The sequence below is a fragment of the Otolemur garnettii genome, unplaced genomic scaffold (genome assembly GCF_000181295.1).
Source record: "Otolemur garnettii isolate 467f Iridium unplaced genomic scaffold, OtoGar3 scaffold00072, whole genome shotgun sequence".
Lineage (NCBI taxonomy): Eukaryota > Metazoa > Chordata > Mammalia > Primates > Galagidae > Otolemur > Otolemur garnettii.
The window spans coordinates 5,413,396-5,440,700 of NW_003852467.1; the positions used below are offsets into that span (position 1 = coordinate 5,413,396).

A 27,305-nucleotide genomic window follows, 5' to 3' on the forward strand; every position below is an offset into this window, starting at 1 on the left:
AAAAAAAAAAAAATCAAGACCTTCTGTGATGTCATCCTCCCCATTTCATCATTCTCATGCCAGATGCCATGAACTGCTTGTTCCCTGATCTCCACATTGGCCTCCTTTCTAGTTTGTTTTGTTTGTGAAAGTGCCTGCTTTCTCTTTCTTCAAGCCACTGACCAGATTGGTCCCTCTGCATGAGACAGTTCTTCCCTTGTTTTTCTTAACTGGTATTCACTCACTTTTCAGGTGTGAGTTCAGATGTTCTACTCAAGGAAGATGCTCCTAACATCTTGGCCCGCATTAGTATAAATAGCATCATTTATACTTTTCTTCGGGAGCATATACCAAGTCTTAAATTCATTTGTGAGATGATTTGAATTTATGTTGTCCCCCACCCCAACTTGACTATGAGCTTCTTGGGGACATACTATGCCTCCTCCCCCCCCAGCTAATTTATTGAAGTATATTTGACAAATAAAAATCGTATGTATTCAAGGTATATGTACAACATGATAGTTTTATATGTATATAGAGTGTAGAATGATTGCCACAATGAAATTAATTAACATTTCATCACAACAAATATCTTATATTGTTGGGGGGCAGCGAGGATACTTAAAATGTACTTCCTTAACAAATTTCAAGTACATGATATAATATTAACTACAATCATCCTGATGTACATTATATCTCTAGAACTTATTCTTTTTGTTTATTATTGAATCTCCATTACCTGGGAATGAATGAGGAAGTCAGAAATAGAAGCAAGAGTGTTGTTCCATATAGAGATCCTGAAGTTACACAGTACGATTGCTGACAGAACTCAGTACAAGAGGAGGATCCATTGAGCCAGGGGTCAAAGTTTTCTAGAAATAAAAGAGAGAGTCAAAGGCTAGTAGAAAAGAGAACTGGAGAATTAGAAGTGAAGGCTACAAAGGAGGTGTATAAAGAAATGGAAATAAGAATGTAAGAAACTGTTTTCTTTTTCCAGAGACAAAGCTAGGTAGGAAAGCTAAGAAAACTTAAAGGGATTAAAGGTTTTTTCCCAAAACTTCAAAATGAGCTCAGGGAATTTTTTTTTATTTCAGGATATTGAGCTGTACGTGTGTTTTGTTTATATACTTGTTTTTTGCTAAAGGATAATTTTTTTTAAAGAACTGTCATTTTCTTAAATTTATATTTGAGATAGCATCTCACTTTGTGTCTAGAGTGTTGTAGTGTCAGCCAGCTCGTAGCAATTTCAACCACCTGGGTTCAATGATCCTCTTGCCTCAGCCTCCTGAATAGTTGGGACTATAGGTGCCCGCCACCAACACCTGAATAATTTTTTCTATTTATAGTAGAGACAGGGTCTCCACTCTTGCTCAGGCTGATCTTGAACTCTTGAGCTCAAGGAATTCTCCCACCTCAGCCTCCAAGAGTGCTAGGATTAGAGGTGTGAGCCACTGCACTCAGCCTCAACTGTGGGATAATGTTTAGAGACCCTAGCCCAACTCATAACTTTCTCACTCTATTATTATTTACCTGAATCTCTTTTTCATTATTACCTTAAAATTATCTAAAATGATTTTACATATGTGTTCATTTCCTATGTCCTTTCTCTATCATGATATAAATTCTATGAGACTGCTGGCTGTGCCATGTTGGCCACCGTGTTCCCAGTATCCTGAATGGTTCAGACCAACCAGGCTCCCAGAATGTGTATTGTCAAATGATTCTAGCCTATAGTGGTGCCACCACCTCTTTTTCTAGTTCATTTCATATGGAATTGGAATCATTTTGCCACCTCTAGGGTTTATAACCTGTTTATTTCCCCTGTCTGTGCTGAATATCTACCAACCTGTTTTTCTCAGCTCTCTTCTCACACTTTTTTTTTCAACTTCCTCTTGTGCTCCAGCTTACACTCAGAATAAGACTGGAGCTACTTTTCATTGATTTTGATGTCAGTGCTTTGAGTGACACCTCCATGTGGAGAAATTCAAAACTCCTGCTGGCTTATTGTTTGCTTTGAAAAAAAAAAAACTCACTTTCTTCTTGAATCCAATGAGTAAATATAAGCTCATAAAAAAGGGGGGAAAAAACCTCTAGAGAAAAAACCATATGAGCATCAGAATGATATTGCCTTGATTTCTAGACTCAAAAGTATTATGGAAAATTTGAAAAGGAAGAAAGTTAGAAGTATTTTCATCACTCAATCCAATACTTAGCCAATTTATTTTGTAGTTAAAATATCAAAACCATGAAGTGTTTTTCAAGAGTATTATCATTCTCAATATTTCCACCTGTAAGAGAAGAACAGAAATGCTGAGAATAAAAAATATTGCTGTAGTAGAAAAATTCTTTTTAGGATCTTTCTTTGGAAGTTGCTACATCGCCCCTGTCTTCAGCTCTCCTTACAGAAGACTCTGTTTCCTTGAAACAAATTGCTCACTTCCAATTCTTCCCTTCTGTAAGTCTTTTTGCTTCTTTATATTTCATTGAAACATGTCCCTTGTCTCCTTTGATTTTTGTTCTCTGTCTTTAACCTTTTTACTTTCTTTGTTGTCCTGTATGACAGAAAAGATCTGCTACACAAAGCCCTTTAATGTATTTGCCCACCACTGTTCATTTTCCAGTCACATGTACTCTTTAGAAATCTGTTGATTTTCAAAGTTTCTACACTGTTGCCCTTACTTTATAGTTCACTTCTTGAGTTTAGATTATGAATATATTAGATCAGCCAATTCTATTTTCTGTGCACATTTTGCCTAACATTCTTGGTATAACACAAATATATTTTGAAATTGCATGAGACCATGAATGTTAATTTAAAAGATAATTTGCATTAATCTACTAGGCAAGATTTCATTAATTATTTTGCACCCTTTGCTGGTGTTCTATAATTTTACCCTCAGTGCCTTTGATAGTCTTAACTAAGTACTACTCATTCCCCAACAGACAATTCTCTGTTGTCTCAATTGCTGAGACTACACACTCTCATTTTCTTTTATTTGTTTGTTTTCAATGATCTCTCTGATCCCTTCCAGCCATTCCCATATAGTTGTCCTTTTTTCTCTGTGAGCCCCATAAATGGTAACATTACCTGGAACTTAACCCATGCTAAGTCTCCATTTCTTTATAACCAGCATCCTGGTTAATTAGTCATCACCTATGCTGTACTTACTGTCAAATAATTATTTTACCTTTTATTGTGGTAAAAAGAAAAACACACATAACAGAAAATTTGCTATATGTCTTAGTCCATTATATTGTTATAAAAGAATAGCCAAGACTGGATAATTTATTTTAAAAAAAGAGAGACGTCTGTTTGGCTTACCGTTTTTCAGACTATGCAAGAAGCATAGCAGCAACTTCCACTTCTGATGAGGGTCTCAGGCTGCTTCCTCTAATGATGGAAGGTGAAGGGAAGCCAAGATGTTTAGAAATCGCATGGTGAAAGAGGAAGTAAGGAGAGAGGGAAGATGCCATGCTATGTTTAACAACCAGCTCTTTTGGGAACTAATAGTGAACCTCACCCTCTCACCAGGGAGGTCATTAATCTGTCTAAGAGAGAGCCACCTCTATAACCCAAACCTCCCATTAAGCCCTACCTCCAACATTGGGGATCAAATTTCAGCATGAGATTGGGAGGGGACAACATGCAAACTATAGTGCCACCTTAATTCAAGTAACTTTAATACCAGTTTAGTATATTAGAGAGTCTAAGATGAAGATTACTGTAATTGCACTACAGTTATCTCTAGTTCAGACTTCTCTCTTCAACTCCAAGTTCATGTTTTTATCTGACAACTAGCTAACACAAAAATGTTCCACAGATATTTCTAACTCGAGATACAAAAAATTTATATTATGATTATCTTCTGAAGATCTATTCCTCTTACTATATTCCTTTTTTGGTGGATGATATCATCTTATCAGATTGGGCAAGTTAAAAATCAAGGAGTTATTTTGTCATTTCCTTTATTCCTTATTAAGCACCCAAATCCATTGCCAATTCTATCAACATTGTAAGATAAATAACCCTGGAATTTATCCTTTTGTGTAGAATGAGATTTATTCAGAAATTTACATTATCCCTAAAACTAAAGCTAAGTCTCAGATGCCTTCACTGCTGAATTCTATAGAATAACAAACATTTAGAGAATTATTAATACCAGTTCTTCACAATTTTTTTTCCAAAAAAGGTAGAGTGAATTTCTTAACCCAGATTATGCAGTCAGTATTGCCATGATATCAAAAGCAGGCAAAGACATCACATGAAAAGAGACTAAGACCCATATATCTTATTAAGATGAACCACAAATTATCTAAACAAAGTATTTACAAAGCAAATAAACCATTGTATAAAGAGAATCGCACACTATTACCAAGTGGTATTTATGCCATGAACGGAAGGTTGGTTTAACATCCAAAACTCAATTAATGTAGTACATCATGTCCATATAATAATAAACCAGAAATAACATGATCATCTCACTAGGTGCGTAAGGAGAACGTGGAAAATCCAACACCCTGGCTTACACATTCCCCCTTCACTAAGAAAAATGCTTGGACTTGGGGTCAGGAGACCAGAATTCAATTTTGACATTGGCCTCTCTCTTTCTCTGTCTGTCTGTCTGTCTCAATCATGCAAGTAGTTCAATTCACAAATATTCCTGCACATAGGAAATGTTTAAGAATACAGTAATGAGCACCATGTACGCTTTTGCTGCGCACAATACTGCTAGCATGTGCCTTTTTTTGTTTCTCTCTCTCTCATTCTCTATCTCTCTTTTATTTCCTAGATATCAATAAACATATGTTTCTATGAAGCCCCACATTATTATCACAAGTCAGGAAATAACTATCCTCCATTTGGACCATAGTTACATATTCTTACTTGCACAAATTATCTCCTATAACAACCCTGAAATTTCTTATCTCCCATTCAGTACCATCATTTTGGTTTTGTTTATTCAGGTACCACCTGATACAAAACCTCTTCATTGGTCTCCTATTTCTGTCAACCCATCTTACACACTGCAAGTCCACTACAAATACACTTTATAGCATGCCAATTTTATCATATTAGTAGAAATTATACAATAATCTTCTGTCTTCTCTAGGATGAAACCTAAATTTCTCAATTTGGCACACACAATCTTCCATGATTTGGTCCATGCGAGGCTTTCCAGGTTATTTCCTACCTTTTCTGCCTCTCTCAATAGACTAAAAAATACTAAACTATTTGTAGCTCCCTGATTACCAGCTGCTGGCTTTATAGTTAGACATATACTATTCCCTCCTCTTGGAATACATTTGTCACATTTGACTCTTTGGTAAACTCATCCTGAATTTCTCAACTCAAACTATTATTTGTATAAATAGCTTTCTTTTGGCCCAGTCCTCCAAAGGAATGGGGGTGCTTCTCTCTTCATATTACTATTTCACTTCTTGTCCCTATTTCAGCAAATGTCATAATATTTCGTTAAAATGTTTTGTTGGCATTTATGTCTTTCCCTAGAATAGAAACGTATTTAATGGAGGTATGATGTCTTATTTATTTTTGTAACCCTGTTGACATGTTTAATGGTTAAGATGCTTTGGGCTGCAAGAAAGAGAATACATATTCGAAGAGGCTTCTACAAAATGATAATTCAACTTATATAACTGAAGTTCAGATGGTAAAGTGGGTTCCTAATTAAGTGTAAAGCAAGCAGAGCTCTGCCCCCTTTTCTCTGTTCTGGTTTTCCACTGTGTAAGCTTTGACCTCCTTATTAGTTGTTCTCCATGTTCCTAGATAAACTCTCAGAAATAAATGAGGCAATGTGATTTTTTTTGTTATAGTGAGAGAGAGAACCTCTTCCCTCAACGATAGATTCAAAGGTTTTTCCCTCAGTCAGATCAGAGCAACCTGGATTATGTATCTACTGCTATACTAATTATATGTGTTATTATTATATATACTAGGGGTGTCTGGAAAGTATCCAGCCACATATATGGACAATAGAGACCCTTATTACTGGATACTTTCTGTATAGCCCTGATATTTTAGCTATGCACATTTGTCTACTATTGTGTAATCACAATTTGGACTGATGCTACGAGCTAGTTAACTTAAACTATGGATTCCTCAACCAAAGTAAAGAAGATGAGATTATCTTGATTCATTCATGAGGATGGGATCCATAGAAATTTGAAGAAAATTGTGATTTTCCTAGGAAATAGGATTTAAAAGTGGGTGTTGGGGTATCTGGGAATGACTATTGTTTAAGCCACCAACAATATTCATTCCATTGGTGAGATGTGCCCAAACGTATTCAGTTAATATCTGTTCATTGAATCTATAGAAAGACAATATTTTCTGCAAACCATTTATAAAATAGATGACAATGAAAAACATTTAAAATAGTTAATCATATATAATTTAATAATTCACATTGGGAGGCTCTTCATAAATTTAGAGTCTTACTTACCCTTTCCTTGACCTTTGACTCAATCATATCTTGGCCTGATCTAAAGGTTAATAGAATCCTCTAACATTTTTAAACAATTAATTTAACAACATTAATTGGAATGTATATAGCTCAGCTAAAGAAAAAAAGAAGCTAGCTTATCATAATATGATATTGTCAAGGAAAATGTTGCTTTCATGCTGCTTGTCAGCTTTTTAGTGTATTCTCAGTTTCTGCAAACCTAATAAAAAGGGATTATCTCAGCATCCTATAAGTTTAATTTTGAAAAACAAGAAACCATGAATAATGGAATGATTTCAAAACATCTTCACTCACATCTAAAATATGAAATAGCTAAATCAGAGGTCCTTAATAATTTAATCAGGGAAGCATAACTGGGGAATTTGGAAAAAGCACCTAAACTATTAAAAGATTCTTCAGCTGCTGCTTAATGTCAATATCAAGTTATTTCTTACATTGGCAAACAGCCAAGTCATTCCCTGGTCACATCCACTTTTCAGCATTTAGTGGTCCACTCAATCATCCTGATCACAGCCCCAGGAATGTTTCATGGCAACTCTGCAATAATAGTATATTACTATTGTGTCCTGAATTTTGAGGTAGTTTATCTTCCAGAAAGGATATGAATAGAGCAATAAGTCTGAGCAGAGTGAGCTTTATTAATGATGCCCAAGATTTTGGACATATACTGTAACCTTCAATCAATTTTATCACCACTTCTCTTACCCTAGTTTAAATCTAAACCAGTCCAACTGTGTTATAGTCTCAGATAATACAATGTTGTAACTTTTTAATCTAGATACAGAATTATTGGTGAAACTTGTATGTATCCTTTATCCTTTTTTTTATCTTCCTTGCCATTTAATCCTAAAGAGTAAACCTTTTAGTACTTCATGTGTAATATAAAGGAGAGTGCTGATTTATTTAGAATATATTTTATCTGTTACCAAATATATTCACAGTTAATTAAAAGTAAGAATACCTTGATTATCTTTCTTAAAAGACTTAGAAATAAAGACATATGCAGAGAGTCTCCAACTTAAGAGACTCTCCATTGACTTACAATGGATTAGCCTGAGATTTTCAACTTTATAATGATGCTGAAGCAATACACATTCAGTAGAAAACGTATTCCAAGTACCCATATGACCATTCTTTTTTTCATGTTCAATACAGTTTTCAATAAATTACATAGATACTCAATAGTTTACTATAAAATAGGATTTGGGTCAGATGACTTTGCCCACCTTTAGACTAATGTAAGTGTTCTAAGCATGTTCAAGTAGGCTAGACTAAGCTATAATGTTCAGTAGGTTAGGTTATTATAAAATAAATAAATAAAAAGTAGGCATAAACACTTCACCAAGGTAGTAATTATTACGTGGTAGTATTTATATGAAAGCCATCTGTCAGACTAAATTCAGACTGTGAAAGTCACAGTAGAAAATTTTTCTAAATCCCAAACAATAAGAAAAGAACATTTTTCTTATTCATGAATCCATTATTCCTTTTTGGAAAAGTATCTTAAATGAAAATATAATCTTCATGTTGGTTTCTAATGGTAGAACGCATTTTGAAAATTATGTTTTTGAAAATTTTGCTTTAGTGCAGATAATCAGAATAACTTAATAGACTAAGAAATAGCTTTTTAAAAATAACAGATACATTTTTTCATAGTTTAGGTAGAAAATGGCAAAATGTTATCCTAAGCTAAATAACTCATCCATGTGTAAAGTGATAGAAAATTGCTTTGTGATGGTTGATAATTTATAGTGATTTCCAATGGGCTTAGTAGCAACTACCCTATTGGGTGGTTGTGTGATTCTAATACGTGAAGCTTATAGCACTAATCTTACATCCTGAGAAACTGTTGGGCAGTTATGAGTCCCTAAACCCTAAGTAAGCCTAGCTGGTCATAAAAATATGCTTTTTTATTTGAGAAGATTCTTGAACATATCTCTTGAAAATATCAAGTCTCTACTGAATTCTATGCAAAGCAATTCAGTCTAATATTTCCAATGCTCAGAGGTGACAGATTTTAAAATTCAGTATTGAAATTTCCACAATTTCCTTCCAATTCTGATATTTTATAAATAAATACATGATTATACACAAAGAGAGTCTTTACATGAGACTGAAATCAACATAGGAGTTCAGAGAAGAATATCTGGTCTAATTAGAATTATTAACAAAGACTTCACAGAAATAAGAATTTGACCATAAAGAATAGAACGGATTAAAGTAGATGAATAACATACCTAAGACTAAGGACTAGCATGTGCAAATTTATTTTATAAAGAATAAAGACATATTGGGAGACATATTGGCAGCACATGAAGAGGCTAGCTAGTCTGAGATAAGATTTACATTTAAGGTAAACAGTGTAAAATTACTTCATATATTTAGAGTGAAGGCAAATTCAGGTATTTAGGCGTGGTCCTATGGTGTTTCTCAACCGTTGTATTCTCTTCATCCCTACCCTGTTTTAATATCATGACACACAGTGGTGATACTCACTTACTCAAAAGAGGGTATTCATGTTAGGGGCAAAAGATACAGAAAATTAAATAAAATAGCCAAATTCAGCCATACTGGCTCTGGCTGTGCCCTTCTCTCTTTCACTTAGAAAAGCATATTAGAATATAACTAAGTGAGAGTGCTGTTATATTGACTTGTTCTGTTAAAATGTATTAAAAAAATGAACTATTTAGAAATTTAGAGTTTTAACAACTTGGTACTTTAAGATGTAGCATCTGTGGTTTTATTTTTCTTAATTTCAGATTAATGTGAAGGTACAATTAGGTTACAGTGTTGGCATTTGTTAGGTAAAGTCGCTCTTGTAGTCGTGCTCCATACCAAAGAGGTATACCATACACCCTTACATTGTGCCCATTAAGTGGAAGCACACCAATCCCTTCCCCTTCTACCCTCTGTCCCTTCCCTTCTTTGCCCTCCTCCAATTAGAATTGAATTGAGTTTTTATCTTGTGTGGACATGTATTACATCATCTATTGGCTTTATATTAGTATTGAGTACATTGGATACTTACTTTTCCATTCTTGTGATACTTCACTAAGAAGAATGTGTTTTCAACACTATCCAGGTTAGTACAAAAGATGTAAAGTCTCCATCCTTTTTATGGCTGAATAGTATCCAATGGTATACAGATACCACAGTTTATTAATCCATCCTTGGGTTGATGGGCATTTAGGTTGTTTCTACATCTTGGCGATTGTAAATGGAGGCTCACAAACAATCTACTGCAAATGTCCTTATGATAAAATGATTTTTTTCTTCTGGGTAGATGACTAGTAACGGGATTATGGGATCAAATGGAAGGTATATTTTGAATTCTTTGAGGATTCTCCATACTTCTTTCCCAAGAGGCTGTATTAGAGGGTGTAGTCCCACCAATAGTGCAAAAATGTTCTCTTCTCTCCAAATCTACACCAACATCTGTAGCTTTGGGTCTTTCTGATCTGGGCCATTCTCTCTGGGATTAGGGGATATGTCAGGGTGGTTCTGATTTGCATTTCTCTTGTGATTAAGGAGAATGAGCATTTTTTCATATGTTTATTAGCCGTTCATCTGTCTTCCTCGGAGAAGGTTTTGTTCAGGTCTTTTGCATAGTGACAAATGGGATTGTTTGCTCTTTTTGGTTGATTGATTTGAGTTTTCTGTATTCTAGTTATCAACCCTTTGTCAGACTTGTAATATGCAAATATCTTTTCTAATTCTGAAGGTTGTTTATTTGCTTTAATTGTTGTGTCCTTAGCTGTGCATAAGCTTTTTAGCTAATTAAGTCCAAATTGTTTATTTTTGTTTTTATTGCAATTGGATTGCCACTGAAGTCTTCATAAAAATCTTTCCCTAGGCTGAAATCTTCAAGAGTCTTTCCCATACTTTCTTCAAAGATTTTTATCATTTCATGTCTTAGATTTAAATCTTTTATCCACCTTGAGTCAATTTTTGTAAGTGCTAGAAGGTGTGGGTCCAGTTTCAGTTTTTTATATGTTCTCCTGACACCATTTGGTGAATAGAGATTCTTTTCCCTAATGTTTGCTTTTGTTTGGTTTATCAAAGATCAGATGGCAATGAGAGACTGGTTTCATCTCTTGGTTTTCTATTCAGGTCCATATGTCTATGTCCCTATTTTTGTGCTTACTATTTTGATCACTGTAGACTTGTAATACAACCTGAAGTCTGGTAGAGTGATGCCTCCAGCTTTGTTTTTATTACTAAGAATTGCCTTGGCTATATGAGATTATTTCTCGTTCCATACAAAATTCATTTCTTCAGAGCTATTTTTTCCCAGTTCTTCGAAGTGTGATATTGGTATGTTAATGGGGATTGCCTTAAATATATATATTGATTTGGATAGTATAGACATTTTAACAATATTGATTCTTCCTAGCCAAAAGCATGATATGTTCTTCCATTTGTTAATGTCTTGCTATTTCTCTTCTTAGAGTTTCATTGATCCTTCACCTCTTTTGTTAGGTATATCCCTAGGTATTTCATTTTCTTTGAAGCTACCGTGAAGGGATTGTGTCCTTGATTTGCTTCTCAACTTGGCTGTTATTGGTTTATAAAAAGGCTACTGATTTGTAGACAATGATTTTATACCCTGAAATGTTACTGTGTTTCTTGATCACTTCCAGGAGTCTTATGGTTGAGTCTCTGGGGTTTTCTAAGTATAAGATCATATCATTAACAAAGAGGGAGAATTTGACCCCTTCTTCTCCCATTTGAATGCCCTTAATATCCCTCTCTTGCCTGATTGCATTAGGTAAAACTTCCAGAGGTACCCTGTTTCCCTGAAAATGAGATACTGCCTTATATTTATTTTTGCTCAAGAAGACACACTAGGGCTTATTTTCAGGGGATGTCTTATTTTTATTAAGTATAATACAAGAATCTACATTTATTCAAATACAGTTAAGTTATCTTCTTCTGGAACCTGACAGGGGGAGCCGACCTTGTTGGTGGGGCTGGTGCTAGTGTTGTGTGAACTCCTTTCCCCTAGCTGTTCACACGTGCACAATAGGATGCCTGCCACCTCGGTTACCACACGCGCCCCCATACAAGTGCGAACACCTCAGAGAAAGGAGCTGTGGCAGATAAAAGGTACTCCAGTCTTCCTTACCACTCAGTGCCAAAATGTATGGCGTGGCTATGCAGCCTATCTGCATAGCCCATCACTAGGTTTTATTATCGGGGTAGGGCTTATATTTAGCAAATGCTTAGAAATCCTGCTAGGGCTTATTTTTTGGGTAGATCTTTTTTGGGGGAAACATGGTAATAAATGTCCAATGAACAAATGCATGACTGCATGAACATACATGAAAAAGCTGTTGGGGAAGGTTCCTTCCTACTCAGTGTTTTGGAATAGGTTCTACAGTATAGGTACAAGCTCTCCTTTCAAGGTTTGATAAAATTCTGATGTGAAGCCATTTGGTTCAGGGCTTTTTTTTGCTGTTGGAAGCTTTTTTATTGTTTCTTCAATTTAAGTGCTTGCTATTGGCAATTCAAGAGATCTGTTTCTTCCTGGTAAAGTGTAGGGAGATGGTATGTTTTCTCCACATTATAAAATTTCTGGGCATAGTGTTTCTTGTAATAGAAATAATCTCTTATATGTCTGTTGTATTTGTTAGGGATAAAAAAGATCTACAAAACAATAAGAAAGCAATTTTAGAGTGGTAGTAGTAAATCCTTACCTATCAGTAATTACTTTGAATATAAATAGATTAAATTCTCCCATTTAAAGACAAGAAGTGGCCAACTGGATATAAAAACAAGACCCAACTATATAATGTGTACACGAGTTTCACTTCACCTTTAAGGACAAATATAGACTGAAACAAAAGAGATATAAAAAGATATTTCTTGAAAATGGAAACCAAAAAAGAATAGGGATAGGAATATTATTATCAGACAAAACAGACTTTAAGTCATAAACTGTTAAAAGAGACAAATAAGAAAATTATATGATGATAAAGGGATCAGTTCAAGAACATGTAGTAATTGTAAATATATATGCAGCCAACATTGGAACACCCAGATATATAAAGCAAATATAAAGAGATCTGAAGGGAGAGAGAGTCTGCAATACAGCAATACTAGGGGACTTCACAACAGACAGATCATCCAGACATAAAATCAATAAGGAAACATTGAGCTTGAACTATATTTTATATCAAATGGCCCTAACAGATGTACAGTACATTGCACCCAACTGTAGCAGAATACTCATTATTCTCAAGTGCACATGAAACATTCTCCAAGATAGATCATGTGTTTGGCCACAAAACAAGTACTAACAAATTTAAGAATATTGAAACCATATATTTTATGTAAAACAATACTATCATGGAAAAAATATGATATTACCAAGGTTTAAATATGATTTACTTATTTTTTAAAAAATAGAATTGTCATTAGCTCTGATAGAATTCCCCTTTTTTAAGCCACAAAAAAAAGAGGTCCATAACACATCAACTCTATAACAATATAGCTTCATAGGTCTTTTTGAATAAACTAAGTCGGTTATATTTCTATTTTAGAAACCATTAACTGAGGGCTCACAGACTTGCTGGACTTCCTTTATGTTCTTAATTTTAGACTTATCAAAATGACTGGGACAATAAGATTCGAGTCCAAAGCAATAGGAAATATGTACATCAAAATTGCCATGCTAATGCTTCTGGGAGCATTGCTATTTGAATAGCATGGTTTATAACCATTGAAATAATATGTTTTATTTATGATTACCTTTCCTTCTTTCAAAAGAAATTTGAGATGGTTTAGTGGAGATGTCTTAAAGAAACAAGCATTGTAATTTTATTTTTGTTCTTGTAACAGGCAATTTTCCCTACATAAATATTACTTGTTTTCTACCCTTGATTTTGGATTCTATTGTATGGTTTGTAATTACTGCACTCCTGGGCATGGTGTGTGCTTTTTTCCTGCAAGTTAAATAAAAACATAAATTGATTTTGATGTTGCTGTTTCACTTCTTCTGTTAGTGTTTTCAATACCTGCAGTACGTTGACCCAAAACTTTAAAAGCCAAGTTTAATTCAACACAATCACTTCAAACCAATGTACAATCATGGTTACATTTCCAATGTCATTATGGAGACAGAGTTCAAGACTTCTAAATTTGGACTTGTCCAACCCTCTGGTATTTTTCTTACAGAATATGTTCATTTTTCACTTAACAAACAGCAACTCAGATGATAATTGAAATTTAATTATAACCGAGTACAAAAATACTTTATAAACTCTTAAATAATAAATACACTACCAATTCTCTGGAACATTTTTCTTATTTTTCGGAAGCATTCAATTGAATTATATAACATGTGACATACTGATAAGTAATTAATTTTAAATAATATTGTTCCAGCAATGAGCAACATGTTACTTTTATGTGTTAGAAAGTAACTATTAAGTATACAGCCCAAAGAGTCAGTGTCTTCAATTAATTCTTTAGAAATGGTCTCTGAGATTAAAAAGTTGCACACAGAAGATTTATTGGAAGGTATTCCTAATGGATGTGCCTATAAGGAAGTGAGGAGGGCAGTGCTGGGCAGAGGGAAAGCCTGAATCACAATGTGGTTGTCACTGAAGCCTCGCCCAATCTGAGTGGGAGTGCTGGAGTTGGGATGATCCTTCCTAGTTGTGTCAAATTGAAGTAAGTGGCCTGGAACCTTGTATCCCTGCGTTAACCAAGAACAGGCCCCGGGGAGAGATGCAGCTGTCATCCATTTGCATTCATTATTCCCAGTATCTATGGTGTGAGTTCATTGACCCCAGGCAATGATCCTGATAGAGCACCACAGTGTTCACGACAGAGAGGTATTGGCACACTCTGCTTTCCCCAAACGGATTGCAAGGAGTATGCCAAGCAGAAGTAGGAAGGACATAAAGTAAATTGATCATCTTTCACTGAACCTTAATATATCAGAGTCACTGCGATTTACAGGATTATATTTATTATGGTATTCAAAGATCTCCTTTAAATCTACTTAATCCAAAAGTGAAAGAAAAAAATTCCATGCTTTGCCTGGTTCATGAATTCTCTTACTTTTTTCTAAATTGTAGTAAAAAACTCATAACAAAAATTACCATCTCAAACATTTTAAATGTATAGTATTAGTAGTATTAACTATATATACATTGTTATGCCACAGATCAGTAGAACATTTTCATTTTGTAAGGCTGAAATTCTATACCAATTTATGAACTCCCATGTCCCCTCTCCCTCTAGCCCTGACAATGACCATTTTATTTTCTAAGAATTTAACTACTTTAAATACATCAGCTAAGTGGTATCATGCAGTCTTTGTGGTTTTGTGACTGGCTTATATCACCTCGTATAATGTCTTCAAGATGCAACCATATTGTAACCTATGGAAGGAATTCCTTCTTTTTTAAGATTGAATAATATTTCATTATGTATATATGCCACATATTTTATCCATTTATCTATCATTGGATATTTTGGCTACTTAAATGTCTTGGCTATGGTGAATAATGCTGCAGTGAATATGAGTATGTAGATATCTCTTCAAGATCCTGTTCCCAGGTCTTTGGATTTACACATGCCCCTTGACTTACACTGGAATTATGCCCTGATAAACCCATCACAAGTTGAAAATATCATAAGCCTAAAATCCATTTGATAAACCTAAACCTTCTTAACATTGTAGCTTAGCCCAGCCTACCTTAAATGTGTACGTACATTAGCTTACAATTGACCAAACCACCTGGCAATGCGTCTGACAGGGGTTGGGAACCTGGACACTTGTAGCCTTCCTATTCCTTAAATTCAGCATTTATAGTGAATCAAATTCTATGTAACAAATCCTTTCATTAAAAGGGGTGCAACAGAGAAAGATGAAGCTTTTCTTGCCTCTTTAGTGTTTAAGAAACAACGATCTTGAAATCAGAAGGCCGCAGGTGCTCACCACTGGAACTTACATAGTATGAGTGTTTACCCTTGTGACTAAGAGCTGTGCCTTGCTGCTACTGTCCAGCATCATAAGAGAGTATCAGGTATAGTTCGGGAAAAGAACAAAATCAAAAATTTGAAGTAAGCCTTCTTCATTTATGTGTACTATTTTGGTAATATTGTAAAGTTGGAAAATTTCAAGTTGAAATATTATTTGCCGGGCGTCATCTCTGCACCCAAAGTGGGGTTGCTGGAACATGCGATAATTCTATTTTTAATTTTTTGAGAAACCCCTATAGTATTTTCCATAGCAGCTAACCTTTTTACATTCCTACTAACAGTGTACAAGTATTTGAATGTCTCTTCATCTTCACCAACACTTGGTATTTCCATTTTTATTTACTTTTGTAATGGCCATCCTGAAGGGTGCTAGGTGATATCTCATTGTGATTTTGATTTGCATTTCGCTGATGATTAATGATATTGAGCATCTTTCCAAATGCTTGTTGGCCATTCGTATATTTATTTTCTTTGGACAAATGTCTACTTAAGTCTTGCCTATTATTAAATCAGGTTATTTTTATGAATTCTTTTTTAATTATTCATCTCAGAGCCTTTTTTCTAGGCATACAGATTGCTCAAAACTTTTCATCTAATTTACTCATTGATGATCTTGGGGAGGTATTTTAATTTATTGAAACTTAGTTTCCCATTTTATAAATTGGTAGTAATGATGCTTTCTCTGTCCACACCAGAGTAATATAAGGAACCAATGGAGAAAATGACTAAAAAGCCATTTTTAGACTCTTCAACATTCTGTACAAATATAAGGTGTTATTATTGTTTCAGATGAAAAGAATCTACATTTTAAGAATATTTAATACCATTCCACTTACATGGCAGCTAACAGTTTCTCTGTCTTTTTTCTTTTTTTTTTTTTTTTTTGAGACAGAGTCTCACTATGTCACCCTCAGTAGAGAGCTGTGGCGTCACTACTCACAGAAACCTCAAACTCTTGGGCTTAAGCAATTCTCTTGCCTTAGTCTCCCAAGTAGCTGGAAGTACAGGTGCCCATCACAACACCTGGCTATTTTTGGTTGCAGTTGTCATTGTTGTTTAGCAGGCTGTGCTCAAACCCACCGGCCTCAGTGTATGTGGCCGGTGCCCTACTCACTGAACTATGGGTGCCAAGCCTCTCTGTCTTTGTTATTGTTGTTGTTTTTACCTGATGAACCCTGTAGATTGAAACTGATTTCAATCAGGGTTAAAAATACATGTAGATAGATGATAGATACATGCATACGTACATACAGAGATAGAGATAGACAGATACGTGTAGGAAAAGATGACACTTAAGGACTCTTTAGTACATGGGGACTTCATTCTAATTTTGATAACAATAACAAATGTTGGTTAAGAATGTTATGTGTCAGAAATTAGGCTTTGTGAGGAAGGAAAAGGTGATTTGATACTTAGCACAGATATCTTATGTCATCTGGTGAATGAGGGTTGTGAGAGCCTAGAACATGATAAGGGACCTTATTCAAAGTATAATAACTTAAAAAAACTCATTACTAATTATTTTGTTACTCAACTTAAAAATGTAGCTCACTCAAAATAAGATACTCATTTAGGCTGAATTCTGTAGAGACCACTGCTTACCTCATTTTGCTCATGTTTCACTCCAAACTATCGTCTCTAATATTCAGGTAGGAGAAACTGTGAAAAACAAACCCAAAACAGAATTGATTATTTAATTAAGTAATTTTTAAGGTACTAAATATTTTGCTAGAAGCAGTGCATTCTCTGTAATGAGAACTATATACTGTTCTCTAGCTAGTTATGCCCAAATGGGTAATGGATTCTAATTTGATACCAGTTTTAGAATTGATGAGCTCCCTTCCTTATAGCATGATCTTTACTGTGATTTCATCTGGCCTTTCTTCCCTTACTTTCTGCACTGGGCTGCCTGCTTGACTCTTAGGATCACATTCTGTACTTTGTTCATATGAAAAGGCCCAAGTGCACTAACAGAGAATTTCTACTAAAGGTATTGCTTTCTTCGAATATTCTATAAAATGCTGGATGTCTGATTTATAGGAATCGTAGAAGGACTATGTAAGCCATCTCTTCTTTTACAATATAACTTGAAGTCTCTTTTCTTTTCTAGCAGTGTTATTTCTGCTGAATTAGCATTTTTTTTATTGCTTTGACAATGATAGGGGCATTTTTTTTTTTTTTGAGACAGAGTCTCACTTTTGCCCTCAGTAGAGTGCTGTAACATCATAGCTCACAGCAACCTCCAGCTCTTGGGCTTAGGCAATCCTCTTGCCTCAGCCTCCTGAGTGGCTGGGACTACAGGCACCCACCACAATACCCAGTCATTTTTATTTTGTTGCATTTTGGCCAGGGCCGGGTTCTAACCCGCCACCCTTGGTATTTATAGGTAAATCAAAAGCCCATGGCCCCCACACCTACCAATGTTTTTTCTAGAAATCCGGAAATGAAAATGGCTATCATGCCTCCTTGAGTTTCTATTCTCTAAGCCTTGCCTGTGTATAATATAAGCTCTTACTGTGTGAAATGAGAATAATTGATAATAGTTGAGTCATATTTTATTTACTCTTTACAATGATGAAAAAGAATGAAGACAACAAATGTTTATGTGTTCATACCTTTGTTTCTAATTTTCCAACTTATATATATATAGACTATAAATATTTAGAGAAAGGAGGAAAGATTCCTCCTTGCCTACATGAAATAGATTGTTCTTTCTTGGAATCCAATATCATTTTTTTTTTAATTGAGACAGAGTCTCACTTTGTCACCCTTGGTAGAGTGCCCTGGTGTCATAGCTGACAGCAGCCTCAAACTCTTGGGCTCAAGCAGTTCTCTTGCCTCTGCCTCCCTAGTAGCTGGGACTACAGGTGTCCACCACAACACCTGGCTATTTTTTTGTTTGTTTAGCAGGCCCTGGCCGGGTTCAAACCCACCAGACGCGGAGCATGTGGCTGGCACCCTAACCTGAGCTATGTGTGCCCAGCCCCAGTATCATTTGTAATTTTGAACTCTTAAATAATTCACTAAGCCACATGTTATCCTTTCAAATATTGAAAAAGGAAATATTCCTCAATACTGTTTCGTGGAGGACAGTTATTTTATGTATCAGTAGATGAAAGTCACTAACAATCTTTCTTATATATACTATAGTATTAAACAGTAACGCAATTTGACCACATAGAATATTGTTGTCTTCTGTTGACATGGAATGGAGAGGAGGAAGGGAATATTTAACAGCACTTTTAGATGTCCCCTTATATCAGGCGTCCTCAAAATATGGTCCGCGGGCCACATGCGGCTCGCCTAGGACATTTATCCAGCCCGCCGGGTGTTTTTGCCACCACTGCCTGTCCTGCTTAGCAGCTGACTGGTCCTAGGGCCCACAGTCCAGCCCTCCAACAGTCTGAGGGACGGGGAACTGGCTCCCTGTTTAAAAAGTTTGAGGACCCCTGCCTTATATAAATGTTAAAGCAAGTCCAATAACTTATCATGTAGTAAGCTGACTGATTTTTCAAATACAAACTTTCAGATAACGAAAGTTACCCACATTCATACAACAGACCTAGAAATAGAATACATGCTTCTTGCATTCTTATCAACCAAAGGAGACCTGTGAATTACTGGAAAACCACATGTGAATACTTCAAAGAAAATATGCCAAACACACTGTGTGTGTGTTTTTAAAAGATTTAGTAGCTCCTTTAAAGCTCTAAGTAAACCTGTTAGTCTGACTAATCATGTACCCCTGAAACCAATTAAATTTTTAGACTAAAGCAATGTTCTTCAAACACTTCTGAAAAAATAAGAGTTCCTTCCTAAAGCCAACACCTTTTAATTAACAAAATACTTAGAGCAAAGCCATTTTTTGCAATAATATATCACACATACCATTATTCATACCACTCTGGTGTGTCAAACTCAACTCATTTCAGCTATTTTGAGCTCAACTTTCTGTCTACTTAACTCTGGGATGAAAATCTCAATTTTTGGTGGAGTCATTTTAATTTTCTAATGAATGCATGAGAAAGGCATCATGTTACGATCATCACTAGTCAGATACCCCATACCCCAAGCACTTGCTGGCATTCATGCTCACTCTCTCCCTCTCATTCCCTCCACCCCGTCAGTCTCTCTCTCTCTCTATGTAATATATATGAATATACATATATACACGTGGTTTGTGTATTTTCCTACTTATCTATACAGCTTAATTGTGTACATTGTAACACATGTAGCTCTGTCATTAAGTGATTAAGCAAAAAAAAAAAAAAAACCATTAATGTCTGTTGCTGGAGGGATAGTTAATAGCATGACATCTGAAAGACTATTTGCAGGCAGGACCCTATGCAGATAAAAAAATGCTTTTTCCAAAGAATGCTCTTGGTCTCCATGATGGTTGGAGAAGCTGAGATCCAAAGCAGCCAATCCCAGGGCCAGCTCCTTGTGACCCTAGATAGGGGCATAAAACGAGGGATGGATGTCTAGGCAAGATGATCAGTCTGTGGGGGGCATTAAATAGGGCAAGAAATAAAGGATTCCCACCAGCTTAAGAGAAAGCTATTCCCTTGCTCCTTAGGGAGGAAAACTGGAGATCTGTCTCAGAACATCATGTTAAAAATTTTGTGTAGTAGTTTATGTATCCTAACACTTTACCTTGTCAAGTTTATAGGTCCAGATGCTTTCAGCAAATCTTTCAATCTTTAAAATATTCAGTTAACAAAAATTACCTTGAAACAACTAAATAGCCTTACCTGACCCTTAGAGACAAAAATCTATTGCTCAAACTGTACAAAGCTACTGGAACTGCCCACTTAAGATCTGACCAGCCTGTGCTTTACCTAATAAGGTGATTTGCATGTATTTCTAGTAGTGTGACACAGTGGAAAAGAAAGAAAACCTCATTTTTTTAGATAAAGATGAAGGCATCTAAAAATGCAATGCAAGCCAAATAATCTACATATTAAGGTAAATATTTTCAAGACCTCAAACCTTCTCCTTTGAAATACTGTGCTTAAAAAATATGAAAAATATATACACATACATGAATCTACAAGCAAATCTTCTTAGGAAAAATAAAATATTTTAAGTAGTACTGTTCTGAATAGAATTAATTTGCCCTAATAAATTGTGTGAGGTAAATGAAGATTATCCTCATTCTACTTTGTATTATAAAATACACTTCTTGAGACCAAAGTTTCTGACTTTAGGATTCAGCTCTCATTTCCTACTGGATGTGCTCTAGACACATACAAAAAAAATTACTAATAGTATAATATTTTGTTCTTCCTAGTGATAATTAGATTTATCAAAGAAAATATAAAAGACTACAAAGTGTTTTGGACCCAAAATAATGGTGTAATTATGTTCTCCATGGAAACATTTTAGTTACATACTTATCCTGGCCCTCCAAAACACTAGAAATTTAGAGTTGAGACTTGAAGAGAAAATGACATTTTCATCTTGAGAAGAGAGAGAAAAGTTTTCAAGAAGTATAGAGTATCTATAAAGTGTTGGGATACATAAACTACTACACAAAATTTCTAACATGATGTTCTAAAAACATCATATAAAAGAACACAAGAGTGTGAAGTGGCCTGTGCTAAATGGAGAATGCAGAATAGAAAATATGGGGGAACCTGGGAAGAAAGGAGGGAGATGAGGCAGGAACATGAGAAGTTTTCTTCCAAGTACAGAGCCTAGGATGCCATACTAATGTAAAAAATGAGGAGCCAACAACCATTGTGTGCACAAGAAAGGACAAAGGAGTAGGGAAAAAACCCACATAGTATGCGTACTAACTGTCAGAACAATACTAGGAGGTGACTTAATCTCATGTCATCAAGTCATTAGAACAATTCCATAAGATTGGAACTGTTTTTGCAATTACACAGGTGAATACCCTGAAGCTTGGGGATGTTTAATTTAGCAAGCATAGTAAAATCCCTTACCTCAAGTTGCCAGCCATCTCTGGGAAGATTACTTGTCCACAGTTGTATATCTAGGAAACAGTAAGGTTAACTATCTATGAAGGAAATGCTATTATCATCACCATTTTACAGAGGAGTAAATGGAGAATTAGAGGGGTTAAGTAACTTGCCTGAGGTTACACAACTAACAAATGATAAAGCTAGAATTCAAATTCAATACGCTGGCCCTAGAAAGTCTTTTATACTCTGCTTCCTGATTTATGGTTCTTTCCTGCTTTACCTCCTTTGAAAGATGTGTATGTGTGTATGTATGTTGGGGGTAGCAGGAACAAACGGATTGACTCGTATTTTCTCTTTTTAGTATTTGATTTTCCATTGTCTGCCCCAAGGAATGGCTCTTCCACAATTATGTTCTTCTAAAAATAGCTAAAACACCTAAATAGGAAGAGCCATGGTATATTTCATATTCTAGTCTTCAAGAAACCATTCATTCTTGGAGGGGGTTGTTAACTTATAGAACTCATTGTGAGTAAAAGACCTCTAACTTTAATAAAAAAACTTACTATGTATAGACTCTTTTCTTTCAATTATTTATTCATAAGGCCATTAAATTGATCATCTACCATATTTAAGGACTTGTGCAAGATGTAAGTGATAGAGCAATGAGCAAGATAGGATTTCTCCTCTCTTTTGCATCAATGTAGAGGTATTTTCTAGAGATAGTAAATGCTGGAGAAGAGACCAGAAAAGAATGGCCTTATAGGTCTATAGATGACATCATCTACCCAGGAGTGGTATACAGATGGCTGCATAGACCTCTCCAGCCCTCCTCTGAATACTCCCCAGTTAATTTTCTCTTTCTCTCTCGCTCTCCCTCCCCTTTCTTTCTTATACTTATTCCTTTTTCCTCAATGGAGAACTTTGTAATATTGTCATCTTAATGTCTTATTTGTCCTTTTTAGTCATCTTAAACCAGGCATCCTCAAACTATGGCCCACGGGCCACATGCGGCCCTCCTAGGACATTTATCTTGCCCACCAGGTGTTTTTGTTGCTACTGCCTGTCCTGCTTAACAGCTGACTCAACTCATCCCAGGACCCACAGTCCAGCCCTCCAATGGTCTGAGGGACAGTGAATTGGCCCCCTGTTTAAAAAGTTTGAGGATCCCTGTCTTAAAATATTCTCCCTTTTGAGTATCAAGCCCTAGCCTTTGTTTTCAATAGATCCTTCCTTCCTTCCTTCCTTCTTTCCTTCCTTCCTCCCTCCCTCCCTCCCTCCCTCCTTCCCTCTTGCCTTCCCTGCCTCCTTCCTTCCCCCCTTCTCTCTCTCTCTGTCAAATGTGCTTTCTAGAAAACAGTGGTCTTGTCATTGAAGTCTGATAATTCTCCACATTTTCATTCTTCACTGTATTGAAATTTAAGATGACATGACCATTTCCACTTTATTAAGTATTTCTTTGTTGCTTAGAAGTAAATTTAAAGAAAAAATTCCATCTTTCTTTATGGCTGCATAGTATTCCATGTCCTTTATGTTCACATGGATGGAGCTGGAAAGTATTCTTCTTAGCAAAGTGTCACAGGAATGGAAGAAAAAGTGTCCAATGTACACAGCTCTATTATGAAATTAATTTATAGGTTTCATATGAAATCTATAACCTAATAACAGCCTAAGTATACGGGGAGGGGGGAGGAAGAAAGGTGCTTGGAGGGATCCCTTCTGTGGTTTATCTTACAAGGATACAAGTGAATCTTTCTAAGAGTAGAATATGATTGTCTTAACACAATACTAAGAAAATGACATGAAAGCTATGTTAACCAGTTTGATGAAAATATTTCAAATTGTATATGAAAACACCACACTGTACCCCAGAATTGCATTAATGTACATAGTTATTATTTAATAAAAAAAAAGAAAAAAATTCTGTTCCTGCTTTCATTAGAGGGTTAACTTTTCAATAAATCAGGTTAAAAAAAAAACAGTGTCATACTTTTCATAACTTTGAAATCCTCCCAAACTGTTATATATTGCCTCAGTATCCATTTTTCCACATTTTCCAGTCAGCCTGATGTTCTAAAGTTAGGTCTTACAGTGACATTTTCATTTAGCTCTCTTTTCATCTTCACACATGCATCCTATCTGGGAATTCAGCTCCTTTCTAGAATCCATATTAAGATTTCTAGATCGCATTTGCTCCCATGCTTCTTTCTCCTGGGCTGTGGATCAGAAGATGCTATTCTGGCTTTACATTAAGTTTTATTCATCCTTGAAAGAGCCTGAGAATAGTGAGAGCACTCTTTGAGGAAAAATCATTTTTCTTTATCTCCGTAGTATTACTCCTTTAATTATTACTTCTTGGTATTCGTTTTTTTAATTCTATCTCATACCTCAAGCAGTTTTATTCTTTCTGCTTTGTTCAAGATTAGTTCTCTTACTCTCCCAACCATAGGAAATCCTTAGTGTCCCCAGGAAGCTCAAGAGACCAAAACATTCCTTCATCCCACTTATTGTCTCTGATAAGAAGACAATCTTACAAGTACTAACACTAAGAAAACCATGAAAATTATTGAATGGCTGCTTCATAATGAAAACCCAACGTGGTACATTTTTTCCATGTTTTTAATGGTGTTCCCTTGCTGGTCGTGTCTCCAAGGTCTCCCATTGAGATGTCTTTTGTAGCTTTCTCTGAATCCCTTCTTTCTGTGCTACATAGTCCAGTATTTTTGTTTGCCACCACTCTCATTGTGTTATATTATGTCCTTGAGTCCATTGTTTATAAACTTGATTAAGCATTCTTTCCCCTTACCATTCACCTCTGATAACCCAGCTGTGTGGTATTTAGCATCATTTAACACCAGCAAATATGGCCCTCTTCAATCAATACAGGGCAACACACAGACCTTTGACTAACCTTTTCCCCCCCAAGGGTTTCTTGTTTATAGTCCTTATCTCCAACTTGTCCCCATATTTGTTCATCACTGTGTTTCTTATTAGCTAGGTGTTTACGAAAACAGTAATGCTTAACATTTTTGATTACCTACTAGTGTCTGTGCTGTGCTAATATTATTGTTGTGATAATGTTGATGTTACTGTTTCTGGCCTTGCTACATGAACACTGCTTTTATTAGTCATTAAATTCACACAACTGCCCCTATGACGCTTACACTGTTATTATTCCTCTTCTACTGAGGAGAAAAACTAAAGCTTAGAGAGGTTAAGTAACTTAACTAAGGTCCCAGAGTTCCTAAGGCAGAGAGCAGGGTTCTCTTCCAGGCATTTTTATTCCAGGACTTTTGATGTTAACTTTGCCATATACTGTCTTACACCATAATGGTCAACGATATTGATATTATTTTAAGATTTATTTAATGACCTCGAGATACTGTTACATGTCTAAATAGGAAAACTTTATTAGCTCTCATTTTCCAAAACTACTATAACTTGTTTTTTTTTTCACTGCTAGCCACTTTATTACCAATCTGAAAGAAAAGGAGAAAATATAATAAACTATTCCCAGTATAAAATACAGAGCTAAGACAAGAACATTTTATTGGCTTCGATTTCCCTAGGGTCTACCTCCAAAGTAATTTACTTCCTATTCAAGGAAATCACAAGTTAGAAATAAGATCATATCCAATTTACTTTCGCCTTTTTTATTCCTTGAATGAAACAAAAAGTAAAATTTATTCACCTGGAAAATTCCAATACTTTTGCTTTCTTTAGCAATTCCGCAATTTATATAATTGTTCTTGAGAAGGATTTTTAAAAATTAAATTATTTGTCTAAGCATGAGAATAAGCAAAATCATGTTGAAAGATTATGAAGTGTATATGAATGAAAAGTTTTAGTCTTATATTACTAAAGTATTCATATTGTTAGAAAATGTCCTGTAATGTCATAAATAAGAGTTTGCCTCAAATTGTTACCTTTCATTTATAATTGATTTATTGGTGTTTAAACTGGCTATTTAGCTTGTGTTTCTAATTTTTCTCTTTTTCTTTTTTCCTTTTGCAAAAAAAAATATCAAAATACTTTAGCTCCTAGTCAGACTGTTACTCTGGTGACACAACCTGTGGTTACCAAGGAAACTGCCATCTCCAAACTAGAAATGCCATCTTCCTTGCTGTTGGAAGTACCTGCTCTGGCAGATTTCAACCGGGCTTGGACAGAACTTACCGACTGGCTTTCTCTGCTTGATCGAGTTATAAAATCACAGAGGGTGATGGTGGGTGACCTTGAAGATATCAACGAGATGATCATCAAGCAGAAGGTATGGGGGCAAAAAAGATAAAAGTTGACAGAGTTTTGTCTTTAAAGTAAAGATTTTCCACAAGTCACTTTACTCTCTTAGACCATTTTCCACCAGTTTTTAGGCAGCTTTTCTCTGTCAGCAAACACGCGACTCTCTCCACTCTATTCAGCTCGAGTAGCACCAAAGATATGAATTAATGCAATTATCTAAAGTAATCATAAATTTAAAAGGAAAAAGAAAATCTCCACAAACTTTCTAAGTATAGTTGGCTTAGCTAAATTCACTAAATAACTGATATTTTAAAAATATATTTTATACCAAATAAATAGCTCAGTTGAGCTATTTACATTTAAACTGTGTTGGCACTGCAGCCATAACATATTATAAAATCAAATATAATAATCTGCAAATTGGTAATTATCTCCTCTTCTGAGTTGTTTGTGCCAATTTTCCTCCAATGATAAGGATAATTGAAAGTTAGCTATAAATAAAAATGAAAAAAATAATAAAGCATAAGACATTTTAAAATACCCTAGATCTTAATATTTGCATTTGTGCAATGCCTTAATCAAATAAACATGTTTTTAATATAAATATTGCATTTCTAAACCTCATTAGAATCCATTTTCTGAAGTTATAACATCAACTAGCAATAAGAATGCATAGTCATAAATGTGGTTTATCTATCTTGAACAAATATATAACTTTTATATTTCTGAATGGATAAGAAAAATAATTTTGAAAGTTTATACACTATAGTTGTTTCATTTTCAGGCTGTTCTAAAAGAGTTAGAAAATTGTGCTAATAGTATTTAGGAGTTACATGAAAAATCAAGAAGCAAGGCAGACAGATGAAGGGTAATTTATTTTGAAATGAACTTCAGCCATTCAGTAGGAATAAAAATAATTTGATAGTAAATAACTTGCATTAAAGTACTTGGAGCTTAGACTCAAAAGATCTGAATTTAGTGGCTTTTCTTTGTCATTTGCAAATGGCATGATTATGGTCAAGTCATTCTCTGGATCTTGGTTTCCTATTCTGGATATAGAACATACAGAATATATGTTCACATTCACCATGTAGCGATGGATATGGGTGTACATAAAGATATGTAAATATTATACATGTAGAGGGTAATTTGTTTTATTACTGTTTATAACAAGTATTTGTAGCCACGTTTTTTAGAAAAAGCAACTGAGGCTCATAGAAGTCACACTCTAGTGAGTAGCCGAAAAAGGATTCAAATCCAAGTCTGTTTGATTCCTAAACCTATGTTCTTACTCATTCCCTATACTGCCTATAAGTAATATCTGTAACTGTAGTTACCATTTAATGATGTATATGTGTTTGTATATAAAGTCTGTGTCAGACACTGTGCTGAGCATTTTCTAATTGCCGTGTACTGATACATACAGAAGCAAGGGTACGTTCATTCAGAGTTTCACCAGTACCTCCAGGATTATTATTTACCAGAGTAGCCAATGTTATAATGTTGAAAGCATAGGCTTTAGAGTTAGATTATCTGGGTTCAAAGAATGGCTCAACTGCCATAGCTGTGTGACCTTGGGTAAGTAATTCAACCTACCTGAGTCTATCTATAAAATGTGGATAGTTATACTATCTGCCTTGCACTTGGTTATAAGGATTGAGTAGTACATGAAAAATGCTTCCCA

At 35.2% G+C, this 27,305-nt stretch overlaps 1 protein-coding gene across 1 annotated transcript in view; it reads left to right on the forward strand.

Moving 5' to 3' along the window:
* Window positions 1–27,305, forward strand: part of DMD (dystrophin) — a 2,307,273-nt gene that overhangs the window by 1,573,810 nt on the left and 706,158 nt on the right. The window contains exon 51 of the mRNA XM_023515448.1: window positions 25,417–25,649. Within this exon, the coding sequence (XP_023371216.1) occupies window positions 25,417–25,649 (233 nt within the window). The remainder of the gene's footprint in view (window positions 1–25,416; window positions 25,650–27,305) is intronic.